Consider the following 14851-nt stretch of genomic DNA (forward strand, 5'->3'; position numbering starts at 1 on the left):
AGTTCACCTCCCTTTCTTATCAGACCTCTTCCATTTAAGTAAATGTAGTTAAATTTATCAGTCTTACCTTGGTCTCTGCTGAGCTCTTGTCTGCCATGACTATTTGACTTGCTGCCCTTGTCTACTGTACCAGGCTCAGCCTTTTCTCACTATTGCTGTGGTACCCCCCTGCCCCACCCACCTTATTGGTTTAAAGCCTCCCAAATCAGATGGAACCCGTCCCTGTTATACAGGTCATTTCTACCCCAAGAGAGGTCCCAATAGTCCAAAAATATGAATCCTTTCCCAGCTCCTCAGCCTCACGTTCATCTGTTCTATCCTCTTATTCCTACACTCACTAGCAGGTAGCATTGATAGTAGTCCAGATATTACAAATTTGAGGACCTACTTTTTAACTTCCTACCTAGGTTCCTACATTGTCTCTTCACAACTGCATCCCTTTCCCTATCTATGTCGTTGGTATCAATGTCCATAATGACCTGGTCATTCTCCCTTTCAGAATATTCTGCATCCTCTCTGACACATCCTTGACTCTGGCACCAGGGAGGCAACACACCATCTGATGTGTCACTGATGGCTGCTGAAATGTTTGTCCGTGCCCCAGACTAGACAGTCCCCTATAATAACCAATCGCTTGGAACCTGATATACCCCTCGTGGTACCAGTCATGGTACCAGAAACATGGCTGTTAGTGCTATACTTCCTTGAGTGGTCATTCCCCACTTATAGTATTTAAAATGACATACCTGTTTGAGATGAGGATAGCCAGGGGAAACTCCTCATTACCTGACTACCTCTTCTACCATTCCGAGCAGTCAACCATCCACCTGAATGTATCTACAGTGTCTACACCTTCCTGAAATTGCCATCCACCAGACTCCTAGCTCCTGTAAACTCCTTATTCCTTCAATTACACTCCAATCGATCCATGCAGTTCATTAGGATTTGCAACCAAACACTTCTGCAGACATAGTATCCAGGAACATTCAATTCTACCTCTTCTCCAACAGAGGGTGCAGAATGTTCTCAAAGGGGAGAGGGACCAATAGGAGATCATTGTACACATTGGAACCAATGACATAGGAAGGGAAAAGGATGATATTCTGAAGGGAGAATATAGAAAGTTAGGCAGGATTTTAAAAAGGAAGTCCTCGGGGGTAGTAATATCTGGATTACTCCTGGTGCTACAAGCTACTGAGGGTAGGAATAGGAGGATAGAGCAGATGAATGCGTGGCTGAGGAGCTGGTACATGGCAGAAGGGTTCACATTTTTGGACCATTGGAATCTTTTTTGGGGTAGAAGTGATCTGTACAAGAAGGATGGATTGCACCTGTATTAAGGGGACTGATATACTGACAGGGAGATTTGTTCGAGCTGCTTGGGAGGATTTAAACTATTAAGGTGGGGGAGGGAGCTTGGGAGATAGTGAAGAAAGAAATCAATCTGAGACTGGTACAGTTGAGAAAAGAAGCGAGTCAGTCAGGGCAGGCAGGGACAAAGCAGAGAACAAGGTAGGACTGATCAATTAAACTGCATTTATTTCAGTGCAAGAGGCCTGACAGGGAAAGCAGATGAACTCAGGGCATGGTTAGAACTGGGATATAACAGCAATTATAGAAAAGTGGCTCAGAGATGGACAGGACTGGCAGCTTAATGTTCCAGGATACAAATGCTACAGGAAGGGAGGAAAGAGAGGAGGGGGAGTGGCATTTTTGATAAGGGATAGCATTACAGCTGTCCTGAGGGAGAATATTCCTGGGAATACATCCAGGGAAGTTATTTGGGTGGAGCTAAGAAATAAAAAAGGGATGATCACCTTATTGGGATTCTATTAGAGACCCCCTAATAGTCAGTGGAAAATTGAGAACAAATTTGTAGGAAGATTGCAGTTATCTATAAGAATAATAGGGTGGTTATGTTATGGGGTTTTAACTTTCCAAATATTGACTGGGACTGCCATAGTGTCAAGGGTTTAGATGTGTGCAAGAAAATTTTCCGATTCAGTGTGTGGATGTTCCACACACATGGATTCAGTGTGTGGAGAAGGTGCAAAATGTGACCTTGGGGAATACGGCAGGGCGGGTGACTGAGGTGTCAGCGGGGGAACACTTTGGGGCCAGCGACCATAATTCAATTAGTTTTAAAACAGCAATGGAACGGGATAGATTGGATCTAAAAGTTGAAGTTCTAAATTGGAGGAAGGCTAATTTTGATGGTTATCGGCATCATTCCTGATGAAGGGCTTTTGCCCGAAATGTCGATTTTCCTGCTCCTCAGATGCTGCCTGACCTGCTGTGCTTTTCCAACACTACCATCTTGACTCTAATCTCCAGCATCTGCAGTAGCCACCTCAGCCTACAAACTTTCAAAAGATGTTTGGGGGTAGATGTTTGGAGGAAAAAGGGATAGTTGGAAAATGGGAAGCCTTCAGAAATGAGATAACGAGTCCAGAGACTGTATATTCCTGTTAGGCGAAAGGAAAAGCTGGTAGGTGTAGGGAATGCTGGATGACTAAAGAAACTGAGGTTTAGGTTCAGAAAAAGGAGGAAGCATATTCAAGTGAATCCTTAGAAAAGTGTAAAGGCAGTAGGATTTTACTTAAGAGGGAAATCAGGAGGGCGAAAAGGGAACATGAGATAGCTTCGGCAAATAGGGTTAAGGAGAATCCAAAGGGATTCTACAAATACATTAAGGACAAAAGTATAACCAGCGAGAGAATAGGGCCCCTCAAAAAGCAGCAAGGCGGTCTTTGTTTGGAGCCATAGGAGATGGTGGAGATACAAAACGAATATTTTGCATCAATGTTTACTGCAGAGAAGGACATGGAAGATATAGAATGTGGGGAAATAAATGGTGACATCTTGAAAAATGTCCATATTACAGAGGAAATGGTGCTGGATGTCTTGAAATGCATAAAAGTGGATAAATTTCCAGGACCTGAACAGGTGTACCCAATAACTCTGTGTGGGAAGCGAGGGAAGTGATTGCTGGGCCACTTGATGAGATATTTGTATCATTGACCGTCACAGGCAAGGTGCTGGAAGACTGGAGGTTGGCCAACGCAGTGCCACTGTTTAAGAAAAGTGGTAAGGAAAAACCAGGGAACCATAGACTGGTGAGCCTGACCTCAGTGGTGGGCAAGTTGTTGGAGGGAATCCTGAGGGACAGACTTTACATGTATTTGGATAGTCAGCATGGCTTTATGCATGGGAAATCATTGAAGAAGTAACAAAGAGGATTGTAAAGGCACATGTATGGACATACATGGAATAGTGTAGGAGGGATGGGCTTCAGGTTAGTATGACAGGGTGGCGCAACATCGAGGGACGAAGGACCTGTACTGCGCTTTAATGTTCTATGTTCTATGATTGACGAGGGCAGAGTGGTAGACATGATCTATCTGGACTTCAGTAAGGTGTTCAACAAGATTTTCATGGGAGACTGGTTAGCAAGGTTAGATCTCATGGAATACAGGGAGAACTAGCCATTTGGATACAGAACTGGCTCAAAGGTAGAAGACAGAGGGTGGTGATGGAGGGTTGTTTTTCAGACTGGAGTCCTGTGACCAATGGAGTGCCACAAGGACCGGTGCTGGGTCCAATATATTTTGTCATTTATATAAATGTTTTGGATGTGAACAAAGAAGGAATAGTTAGTAAGTTTGCAGAGGACACCAAAATTGGAGGTGTAGTGGACAGCGAAGAAGGTTACCTCAGATTACAATGGGATCTTGATCAAATGGGCCAATGGGCTGAGGAGTGGCAGATGGAGTTTAATCTAGATAAATGTGAGGTGCTGCATTTTGGAAAAGCAAATCAGGGCAGGACTTATACACTTAATGGTAAGGTCGTGGGGAGTGTTGCTGAATAAAGAGGGCAGGTTCACAGTTCCTTAAAAGTGGACTCCTTGAAAGTTAAATAGGATAGTGAAGAAGGCGTTTGGTATGCTTTCCTTTATTGGTCACAGTATTGAGTATAAGAGTTGGGCCATGGATATGATAAGTAGACAAGCTCTTTTCTCTAGGGTGGGGACATCCAGAACTCGAGGGCATAAGTTTAAGGGAGAAAGTAAGGACTGCAGATGCTGGAGATCAGTGTCGAGAGTGTGGTGCTGGAAAAGCACAGCTAGTCAGGCAGTATCCATGGAACAGGAGAATCTATGCTCTTCATCTGAAATGAGGCTTGTGGGCTGGAGGGCTGAGAGATAAATGGGGTGGGCAGTGGGGTGGGGGGGGAAGTAGATGAGAATGCGATAGGTAGATGAGGGTGGGGGTGAAGATAGGTAGATGAAGGCAAGAGGGGGGTGGAGTGGATAGATGGGAAGGAAAATGGACAGGTAGGACAGGTGAAAAGGGCAGTGCCAAGTTGGATGATTGGATCTGAGATCAGGTAAGAGGAGGAGAAATGAGAAAACTGGTGAAATCGAGGTTGATGCCGTGGGGTTGGAGGGTCCCAAGGCGGAAGATGAGGCGTTCTTCCTCCAGATGTCAGGTGGTAAGGGTTTGGTGATGGAGGAGGCCCAGGGTATGCAAGTCCTTAGGAAGTGGGAGGGGGTGTTAAAGTGTTCAGCCACAGGGCAGAGAGGAATTTTTCGTATGTTCTCTGAAGCATTCCGCAAATAGGCATCCTGACTCCCCACTTTAAAGGGGACCACATCTGGAGCAATGGACAGTAAATGACATGCATGGAAGTGCAAGTAAATCTCTGACGGATGTGGAAGGCTCCTTTCGGGCCTTGGACGGAGATAAGGGGGAAAGTGTGGGTGCAGGTTTTGCAATTTTTGTAGTAGTAGGGAAGGTGCCGGGAGAGGAGGGTGGGGTGGTGGCTGGCATGGACCTGACAAGAAAGTCATGGAAGGAATGGTCTTTACAGAACATGGATAGGGGTAGGGAGGGAAATATATCCCTGGTTGTAGGTGGCAGAAATGGCGGAGGATGATTTGGTGTATCTGGACGTTGGGTGGGGTGGAAGGTGAGGACCGGGGATTCTGTCCTTGTTGAGGTTGGAGGGGTGGGGTTAGAAGGCACGATATGGGAAGTGGATGAGATGTGCTGGAGGGCATCTTCGACCATCTGGGAGGGGAAATTGCAGTCTTTGATGAAGGAGGTAATCTGGTATGTTCTGTGGTGGAACTGGTCTTCCTGGGAGCACATGTGGCGGAGGCAGAGGAATTGGGAATAAGGGATAGCATTTTTACAGGAGGCAGAGTGGGAGTTAGTGGGTTTGTAGTAGATGTCCACATTGAGTCAGTCACCATTAGTGGAGATGGAGAGGTCCAGGAAGGGGAAGGAGGTGTCCGAGATGGTCCAGGTGAACTTAAGGTTGGGGTGGATAGTGAAGTTTAGGGTGAGAGGGGTAAGATATAAAAGCAACCTAAAAGGTAGCCTTTTTACGCAAAGGGTGGTGCATGTATGGAATGAGCTGCCAGAGGAAATGGTGGGGGCTGGTACAGTTATAGCATTTAAAAGCCATCTGGATATGTACAAGAATAGGAAGGCCTTAGAGGGATATGGGCCAACTGATGGCAAATGGGACTAGATTAGGAGCATAGACGAGTTGGAACAAAGGGTCTGTTTCCATGCTGTGCATCTCTGACTCTATAACCCGACTAAAAACCATTTCTGCCCCCTTAACAATCTACAGAAATTATCTAAAAATAAACACAACATACTTTGTGCAAAAATACAGTTTAGCACAGTCTTACTACTCAAAAACACCGATCTGGCAAAATAATACCAATCTTTGACCATTGAATCCTACAGTATAGAAGCAGTTCACTCAGCCCATCGGGTTCACTCCAACCCACCAAAGAGCATCCCACCCAGACCCAACTGCTACCCAACCCTGTAATCTTGCATTTCCCATGGTTAATCCACTACATTCCCGATGATGCAACATATTCCTGATGAAGAGCCTATGCTCGAAACGTCGACTCTCCTACTCCTCAGATGCTGCCTGACCGGCTGTGCTTTTCCAGCACTACACTTTTTGACTCTGGCTAATCCACCTAGCCTGCACATCCCTGGACACTATAGACAGTTGAGCATGGCTGATCCATTTAACTTGTACACCTTTGGACTAACTAGAGCAAACCTACACAGACATGGGTAAAATGTGCAAACTCCACACTGACAGTCGCCCAAGGCTGGAATTGAACAGCAGTCCCTGGTGCTGTGAAGCAGCAGTGCTAACCACTGAGCTACCAGTCCCGCGTTAAAATTGAAAGTGAATCAAGAGACAGATCTCAGGACACACAGAATCTTAAAAACATTGCCCTCACCTTACTCACTGTTACAGTTACAAAAAGAAAACAGATTGACCTAGAAGTTTAAGAGCATAAGACATAGGAGTGGAAGTAAGGCCATTTGGCCCATCCAGTCCACTCTGCCATTCAGTCATGGCTGATGGGCATTTCAACTCCACAAGTTTTATAAGTCTTAAAAATCAAACACTTAATTGATCAAGCTGAAAATCCAAAGGTCGTCCTCTTCTCCTGTAATTTCAAGCAGTGGTTTTTAACAAAACAAATCAGATACCTGTGCAGCTACATGTGAAGCTGGACATTAGACCTCCCATGTCAGCTATGAAACTGCACTACTGGTTTGTTGTTTCAGTGAGACCCGAGCTCCAGAGCTGTTGCAATTTCTCTGACAGCTATGAAACAACACTTGTTAGCTTCTTCATAAGGAGCTGATCTCAGAGTCTTATGCAATTCCTCAGTTTTAGACCTTGCAACATGGTTTCTGTCCTGAAACTCTCTCTCCTTTCTCCTTTTAAAGTACTGTTTCTTTGATTTTGATTTATTTAAAAGTTCAAAAAATAATGCAAAACTTATAAAAACTGTAATGACTATCCCAAGGAAATGAGTAAATCCAGATAAGTGCTGAAAAAACCTTAACACCAAGAGTATCTCTCATAGCCACGATATTCTCCTGTCCTCCACTTTTTTTTCTTGGAACTCCTCAAGGAAGCCTTCTTTTGCCTCTCCATCCTAAACCCCAACATCAGCTAATTCAGCACTGACCTGGCTTAGGTCAGATCTGAATAGTGTTAAACCTGTATGATCTTTTGCTCTATCTGGGGACAGACACAAAACTATCAGGATCAGCTAGGGAGGCAGTGTGAAGGATTCAGCAAATGGCAGGAGATTCCTTCCGGATTTTGGCTAATTGAGGCACAGACAGAGGACGGGGTCAGCTCTGTTACAAAAAGACAAAAGATCGACGTCCATGACACTAGAGACTTGCTGTAACCCTGCAGCATAAGCCATTATACTAACTATATTGCCCATATCATTCATTCAAATGAATTGACTGGAATCTATTATCACTGTCCTCATTCCAAAAATCTCTGTTAATAATTACTGTCTCTTTTGTTGCAGTCAAGTCAAGGATGTCCAACATACTGAATTGCACATGGACATGTGGTGAGTGATCCCACTTGGTGTTATTTTGCTGGGAGGGTGTTGAGGGTACACTAGGACATGGCAGCTTTTCGGAATATATCTGAAATGACATTGAACCAATAGAGGAGTAGGTAATTTAATCCATTGCATGTGAGCAATCCTAAACTAATTTCACTGCCCTGTTGTCTCTCCATAGTTCTGTACTTACATATACTCTAGATTTCCTCTCACTTCCCTTCTCCGTGTATTATCCTAGATCCAACCTTCCAACTCGGCACTGCCCTCTTGAACTGTCCTACCTATCCATCTTTCTTCCCACCTATTTGCTCCACCTTGCGCTCCGACTATCACCATCATCCCCTCACCTTCATCTACCTATCGTCTTCCCAGCTACTTCCTCCCTCCATATCTCAGCCCCCTTGGGTCACCCCCTCATTCCTGATGAAGAGTTCATGTTCAAAACATCGACTGTCCTGCTCCTTGGATGCTGCCTGACCGGCTGTGCTTTTCCAGAACTACACTCTTCGACAATCTAGGTTTAAACAGAGCCATGAGAGGCAGCTGGGGAAAACATTGCCACACCAGGATTGTGTCACCCTGGAAATCATATACAGTCCTCCTCCGTGTAAAACTATACTACAACAACAAGTTTACATTTATGTAACATCTTTGTCCTAATGTCCCAAGGAGTTTCACAAATATTGAGCCAGATAGGAGGTTTTAGATTATGTGTCCAAAGTCTTTGTCAAGGAGAGAGTGGTTTTAGGGAGCATCTTAAAAGGAGGAAAGACAGCTAGAGAGGAAGAGGTTCAGAGAGGGAATTCCAGAACTTGGGGCTTAGGCAACTGAACTAAAATCAGAATGAACAATAGACCAGAACTAATGGAGTGCAGATATCTCAGAGGATTGTGAAGATTACAGAGATAGGGAAGAATGAGGGCAAAAGGAAATTTGAAAACTAGGATAAGAATCTTAAAATTAAGACAAGGCATTAGTCTAGGTCAATGAGCATATGGGTGATCAAAGATACATTATAGACAAAAATCCTAAGACCGAAGAAATACCAAACAGGCTAGAGTACATTCTCCAGAGACTTTTATACATTAAATATATGACACATACTGTCTAACTTCAGAGAGGTCATAGTTACCCCGTTAAAGAAGTCAGAAGAGGAGTCAAACACTATGTCTCACACACAGATTACTCTAGATTCTGCAGTTCACACAGCCTATCAACCAGCAAGAAATCATCCAATATCTTACTCTGGATATCAGTTCCTGTTTACCCTCACCTGTGAACTCGTCAACTTAAAAGATTCACAACCTTACACTCAAATCTGTATGTGGTCTCAATCTTCTTTGTCTCTTTAACATTCTCAGGCTCTTGATCTTCTGAATAACCTGCATCCTCCATCTGTGGCTTCATGGGTGCCCTTGAATTTTTCTGCCCCTCCATTGGCAGCTTGCCTTCAGCTGACTGACTTCTGGAATTCCCTCCCTAAACCATTCTGCCTTTCTCATTTAAGATATAAATTCAATCATACTCCCTTGACCAAGCTTTTGTATCACTTCCTAATATCTCCACATTTGGCTCAGAATCATAATGACCTACAGCATAGAAAAACACTCTTCATCCTTCATGTACATTTCTATGAGGGGCCTTAGGATAATTTTCTACACTGCAGATGCTATGTTAATGTAAGTTTTTGTAAGTTTGATGTTGAATACTTTTCTCTTGGTTAAGAGGTTGTTTGTTTTCAGGGACCTGGATAATGATGAGTCTGTGAAACACCGACTGGGAGAGATCCAAGGCATTGTTGGACTGAAGAGGTGAGTGAGTGACTCACTGCTGTCTGATTTGTGAGATCTGATTGCCTTGCGATGGTGACAGATACTGATGGATCCATCACAGAATATACAATGCCTGAAATTCCTGTTATTTTAGCTGTACATTGATTTTTAGATGATGACCATTTAGGATGGGGTCCCCTACCCTTATTCTTCGACAGCAGGTACTGGTAGTGGTTCCGATTCAACAACTTACACCTCCCCTGGAGACATCTTTTTGTAGCTTTACTTGTCCTATTACTAATACTTTTTTCATAATCACTTTTGTCGTTAACCACTTCAGCTCTCCACCTAATTGCAGACCTTCCATTTTGGTCTCTCTGTTTATTGCTCTCGCCACACAACTGCTCACCCTCCCTCGCGATTTGCTGATGAATTACTAATGGTTGCTTTGGTCAGTTTTTCCTCTGAACACAGTCTTCCATCTCTAGAAGTGCACAAGGAGTTGGTGGAGGTAATGGTTAGGAGGCTGTGGCCAGGTATTGGAAGGTGAAGGGCCTGTTCACCTGTGTGTGTGAAAACAGGAGTTCTATACCCAAAGGGCCACTTCAAAACCCCTATTATTGAAGATCAAGTGTAGTGCCAGGAGTAGGTCACAAAGGCCCTCGATCCTGCTCTGCTTCTCATGAACTCTGACCTCAATCACCTGCCCACCCTCTCCATTTTGATTTCTTTTGTGTTGAGAAACCTCTTAATCTCAATGTCTGTACAGTATGTGTGTGAAATAAATATCTTGGACTTCTAATCCAAAATCCAAGCTAATATTCTGGGCATGAGTTCAAGTCGCACCATTGCAGGTAGTGAAATTTCAATTCTGTAATAAAAAGGCTTGCCCAACAGTGACTATGTAATCATTATTAATTGTTGTAAAAGCCCATCTGGTTCTCTCAGGTCCTTTGAGGAAGGAAATCTACCATCCTAACCTGGTCTGGCCTACATTAGACTCAAGACCCACAGCAATGTACTTGACTCTTAATTGCTGGGGCAATTAAGGATGGACAATGCCAGCGACACCAATGTCCCACAAATTAATTTTTTTTTAAAATGAAGACATTTCTCCTCATCTCAGGTTTTAAATATCCAATTCCTTCTCCTGAGACAGTGTATTTAGTCTTTCAGCCAAGGGCAATAACCTCCCAGTATCTACCCTGTCAATCTTTCTCATTTTTTTAAAATGAGTTTCAATGAGATTACCTCTCATTCTTCTAAGCTCCAAAAAATATGGGCCCCCTTTATCTATCTCTCCTCAAAAGACAATGATTTGGAGACACCAAAATCTGGTGTTGTGTGATTTTTAACTTCAAAAGATAGTGGTATCATCCCAGGTATCATTCTAATGAACCTTTGTTGTTTCCCTTTAAGACAACTGTATCCTTCCTTCAGTAGAGAAATCAAAACAATACTCAACGCACCAGGTGTGATCCCACTGGTTTTTTATAGCAATACTTTCTTACTGTTCTCTTCCAAACGCTTTGCAAGAGAATTTAATAAACTATTGTCTTCCTAAATACTTCTATACCTGCATGTCAGATACATGTTTTAACTGTCTTTCATTGGACCAGGAATAAGTCATTCAGCTCCTTTGAGCTTGTTCTACCATTGAGGGAGACCGTGGCTGATCTCTGGCCTAACTCTACATACTTGCCACGTGTCCCTTAATACCTTGGCTTAACAAAAATGTATTTATCCCAGATTTAAAATAAACTGATCAGCCAATTATGGAAGAGAGTTCTCAACAGCTACCACCCTTTGTGGGTAGAGGTGCTTTCTAACATCTAGAACATAGAACATAGAACAATACAGCACAGAACAGGCCCTTCGGCCCACGATGTTGTGCCGAACATCTATCCTAGATTAAGCACCCATCCATGTACCTATCCAATTGCCGCTTAAAGGTCGCCAATGATTCTGACTCTACCACTCCCACGGGCAGCACATTCCATGCCCCCACCACTCTCTGGGTAAAGAACCCACCCCTGACATCTCTCCTGAATGGTCTGACCCTAATTGTCAGATTATGACCCTAATTCAAATACATGTGTCAAGTCCCTCAAAGTTGCCAGCCAAGTGGATAGGGTTGTTAAGAAAGCATATGGTATTTTGGCTTTCATTAACTGAGGGATCGAGTTTAAGAGCTGCGAGGTTTTGCTACAGCTTTATAAATCCCTGGTGAGACCACACTTGGAATATTGTGTCCAGTTCTGGTCACCCTATTATAGGAAAGATACAGAGGCTTTGAAGAGAGTGCAAAGAAGGTTTACCAGGATGCTGCCTGGACTGGAGGGCTTGCCTTATGAAGAGAAGTTGACTAAGCTCGAATGTTTCTCTCTGGAGAGAAGGCAGAAGAAAGGTGACCTGATCAAGGTATACAAGGTAAAGAGAGACATAGACAGAGTCAATAGCCAGAGACTTTTCCCCACAGCAGGATTGACTGGCATGAGGAGAAAGGTATAGAGGGAACATCAGAGGTAGGTTCTTTATGCAGAGAGTTGTGAATGCGTTGCCAACAGTGGTGGTGGAAGTAGAGTCATTAGGGACATTGAAGCAACTGCTGGACATGCACATGGATTAAAGTGAATTGAGGGGTGCGTAGGTTAAGTTATTTTATTTTACATTAGGATTAATCCTCGGCATAACATTGTGGGCCCAAAGGCCTGTTATGTGCTGTACTTTTCTATGTTCTATCTAATTCTAGAATCCCCCAACTAGTGAAAACAGTTTATCTTTATATACCCATGTTTTCCTGTTAATATCTTGAAGACTTCAATCATACCATCTTCTAAATTCTACTGAAAATAGGTCTGGTTTGTATAATCTCTCCTCATAACAACTCCACCCTTCAAAACATACTCTACTTTTTCATTCATTTGTCTACGTTATATTCGACCTGCTTCCAATTTTTCAATTCATAACATGTGTAAAATAACCTCATTATGGCATTTCAATTTAGCTTTGTATTGTCAGCAAACATGGATTTTTTTCCAACTCATTCTTTTATCTAAATGTGTGGGTATCTAAACATAGTTTGTGAATATCTGCATCTTACAGCTCTTCACTAATCACATCTTTCAGTCATTTAATCGATCCTCAATCCATGTTGATACCATACTCCCAATTTGATGACTCTTAATCTGGTATAGCAACTTCAGGCTGGGGCTCATTGGAGATGCTGCTATCATGCTTCCTTCCAACTAGAAAATTGGTGAGGTAAGCCTGCCCACAACCCCAGCATCTGCCTTGTTGTCATTTGTTTCTTTAAGGCAAGATTTCCTTGCCTTTGTCAGTAAGAATTCTCACCTTAAAGAGCTGCCAGCCAATTAGTGCCAGCTTGGAGTAAAGGCCATTGCTGCAACTGCAGGCAGTTCCACCGCACATGGAGTCAGAAATCTTGATGAATGGTGGGGGTGGGGGTCGGGGGTTCTGGTAGATGGGGTGCCTCCACTGGCCCAAGAAATCCAGAGGGAAGTACCGGTATCTTGTCTGATGGCAGCCTGTGCAGGCCTTCCCTTATGTAAAATATTAGTGGCAGCAGGATAAGGCCCTCAGTATTTGACCCTTTAAGGGCCTCATCAGGCCTAAAGACAAGCAGGCTGCCTGAAGATCTCCTGCCTATTTAAATCATACACAGTGGTTGGTACTGATGGTTAGGTGGAAAGACCGTCAATAGGATTCTATATGCCAACCCCCCCCCCCCCATCACCTGTAGCTTCATATCTGGCAGGGGAGCAGAAGTTCCTGTCCCTATTACCTTCTCAGATCAAAATAAACGACATCACTGGTTCCCCCTGATCTCCACTGGTTACACCTTCATAAAAATCCTGAATAGATTGGTTAAATACAATTTTACTTTTGTAAAACCATATTGAATCTGCCCAAATAAATCGTAAATTTTCAGTTACTATGTTACGTGTCACTACGGTGACTTCACCATGTGCACACTAGATTATCTCTTGGTTATGTCTTTTTTTTAGATTAGATTACTTACAGCGTGGAAACAGGCCCTTCGGCCCAACAAGTCCACACCGACCCGCCGAAGCGCAACCCACCCATATCCCTACATATACCCCTTACCTAACACTAGGGGCAATTTAGCATGGCCAATTCACCTGACCCACACGTCTTTGGACTGTGGGAGGAAACCGGAGCACCCGGAGGAAACCCACGCAGAAACGGGGAGAACGTGCAAACTCCACACAGTTGGCCGCCTGAGGCGGGAATTGAACCCAGGTCCCTGGCGCTGTGAGGCAGCAGTGCTAACCACTGTGCCACCGTGCCGCCACAGTCTTGACTGTGGTCATTCTCCATTTTAAATGCCTAATTCATGGATTGTTAGTGAGATCAGGATTGCAAAACGTTGGTTCGTGGAAGTGTCTATATTGACAAAACTGAATCGCAAACAGTGCCACAGTGACAGAGTTTGATGAGTGGAAAATGTTAATTATTACTTCACAAAGTTTAATTATCGTACAGAATTAATTTCAATGTACTCAAAATGGATAATTCTAAATTGCATAAGTCATAGTGATGTACAGTATGGAAACACACCCTTCCAGGCTGACCAGATATCCCAACCCAATCTAGTCCCACCTGCCAGCACCCGGCCCATATCCCTTCAAATCCTTCCTATTCATATACCCATCCAAATGCCTCTTAAATTGTACTAGCTTCACCACTTCCTCTGGCAGTTCATTCCATACATGTACCACTCTCTGAGTGAAAAAGTTGCCCCTTAGGTCTCTTTTATATCTTTCCCCTCTCACCCTAAACCTATGCCCTCTAGTTCTGGACTCCCCGACCCCAGTGAAAAGACTTTGTCTATTTATCCTATCCATGTCCCTCATGATTTTATAAACATCTATTAGGTCACCCCCTCAGCCTCCAATGCTCCAGGGAAAACAGCCCTAGACTATTCAACCTCTCCCTATAGCTCAAATCCTCCATCACTGGCAACATCCTTGTAAATCTTTTCTGAACCCTTTCATGTTTCACAACATCCTTCTGATAGGAAGGAGACCAGAATTGCACGCAATATTCCAACGGTGGCCTAACCAATGTCCTGTACAGCCACAACATGACTTCCCAACTCCTGTACTCAATACTCTGACCAATAAAAGAAAGTGTACCAAACGCCTTCTTCACTATCCTATCTACCTGCATCTTCATTTTCAAGGAGCTATGAACCTGGTCTCTTTGTTCAGCAACAATGCCTCGGTCCTTACCATTAAGTGTATAAGTCCTGCTAAGATCTGCTTTCCCAAAATGCAGCACCTCACATTTATCTGAATTAAACTCCATCTGCCACTTTTCAGCCCATTGGCCCATCTGACCAAGATCCTGTTGTAATCTGAGGTAACCTTCTTTGCTGTCCACTGCACCTCCGATTTTGGTGTCATATGCTCACATCCAAATCATTTATATAAATGATGAAAAGTAGAGGCCCCAGCACTAATCCTTGTGGTACTCCACTGGTCACAGGCCTCCAGTCTGAAAAACAACCCTCCACCACTACCCTCTATCTTCTACCTTTGAGTCAACTCTGTATGCAAATGGCGAGTTTTCCCTGTATTCCATGAGATCTAATTTTGCTCATCAGTCTCCC

At 43.6% G+C, this 14851-nt stretch overlaps 1 protein-coding gene across 4 annotated transcripts in view; it reads left to right on the top strand.

The window, feature by feature from the left end:
• The window catches only part of unc13d (unc-13 homolog D (C. elegans)), a 169320-nt gene that overhangs the window by 54555 nt on the left and 99914 nt on the right, over positions 1-14851 (top strand). For all 4 annotated transcript variants that reach the window (XM_060844631.1, XM_060844633.1, XM_060844632.1 and 1 more), the window contains 2 exons: positions 7382-7426; positions 9166-9234. In XM_060844631.1, coding sequence (XP_060700614.1) covers positions 7382-7426; positions 9166-9234 — 114 coding nt within the window. The remainder of the gene's footprint in view (positions 1-7381; positions 7427-9165; positions 9235-14851) is intronic.

Source organism: Hemiscyllium ocellatum, chromosome 25 (genome assembly GCF_020745735.1).
Source record: "Hemiscyllium ocellatum isolate sHemOce1 chromosome 25, sHemOce1.pat.X.cur, whole genome shotgun sequence".
In the NCBI taxonomy this organism is placed as follows: Eukaryota; Metazoa; Chordata; class Chondrichthyes; order Orectolobiformes; family Hemiscylliidae; genus Hemiscyllium; species Hemiscyllium ocellatum.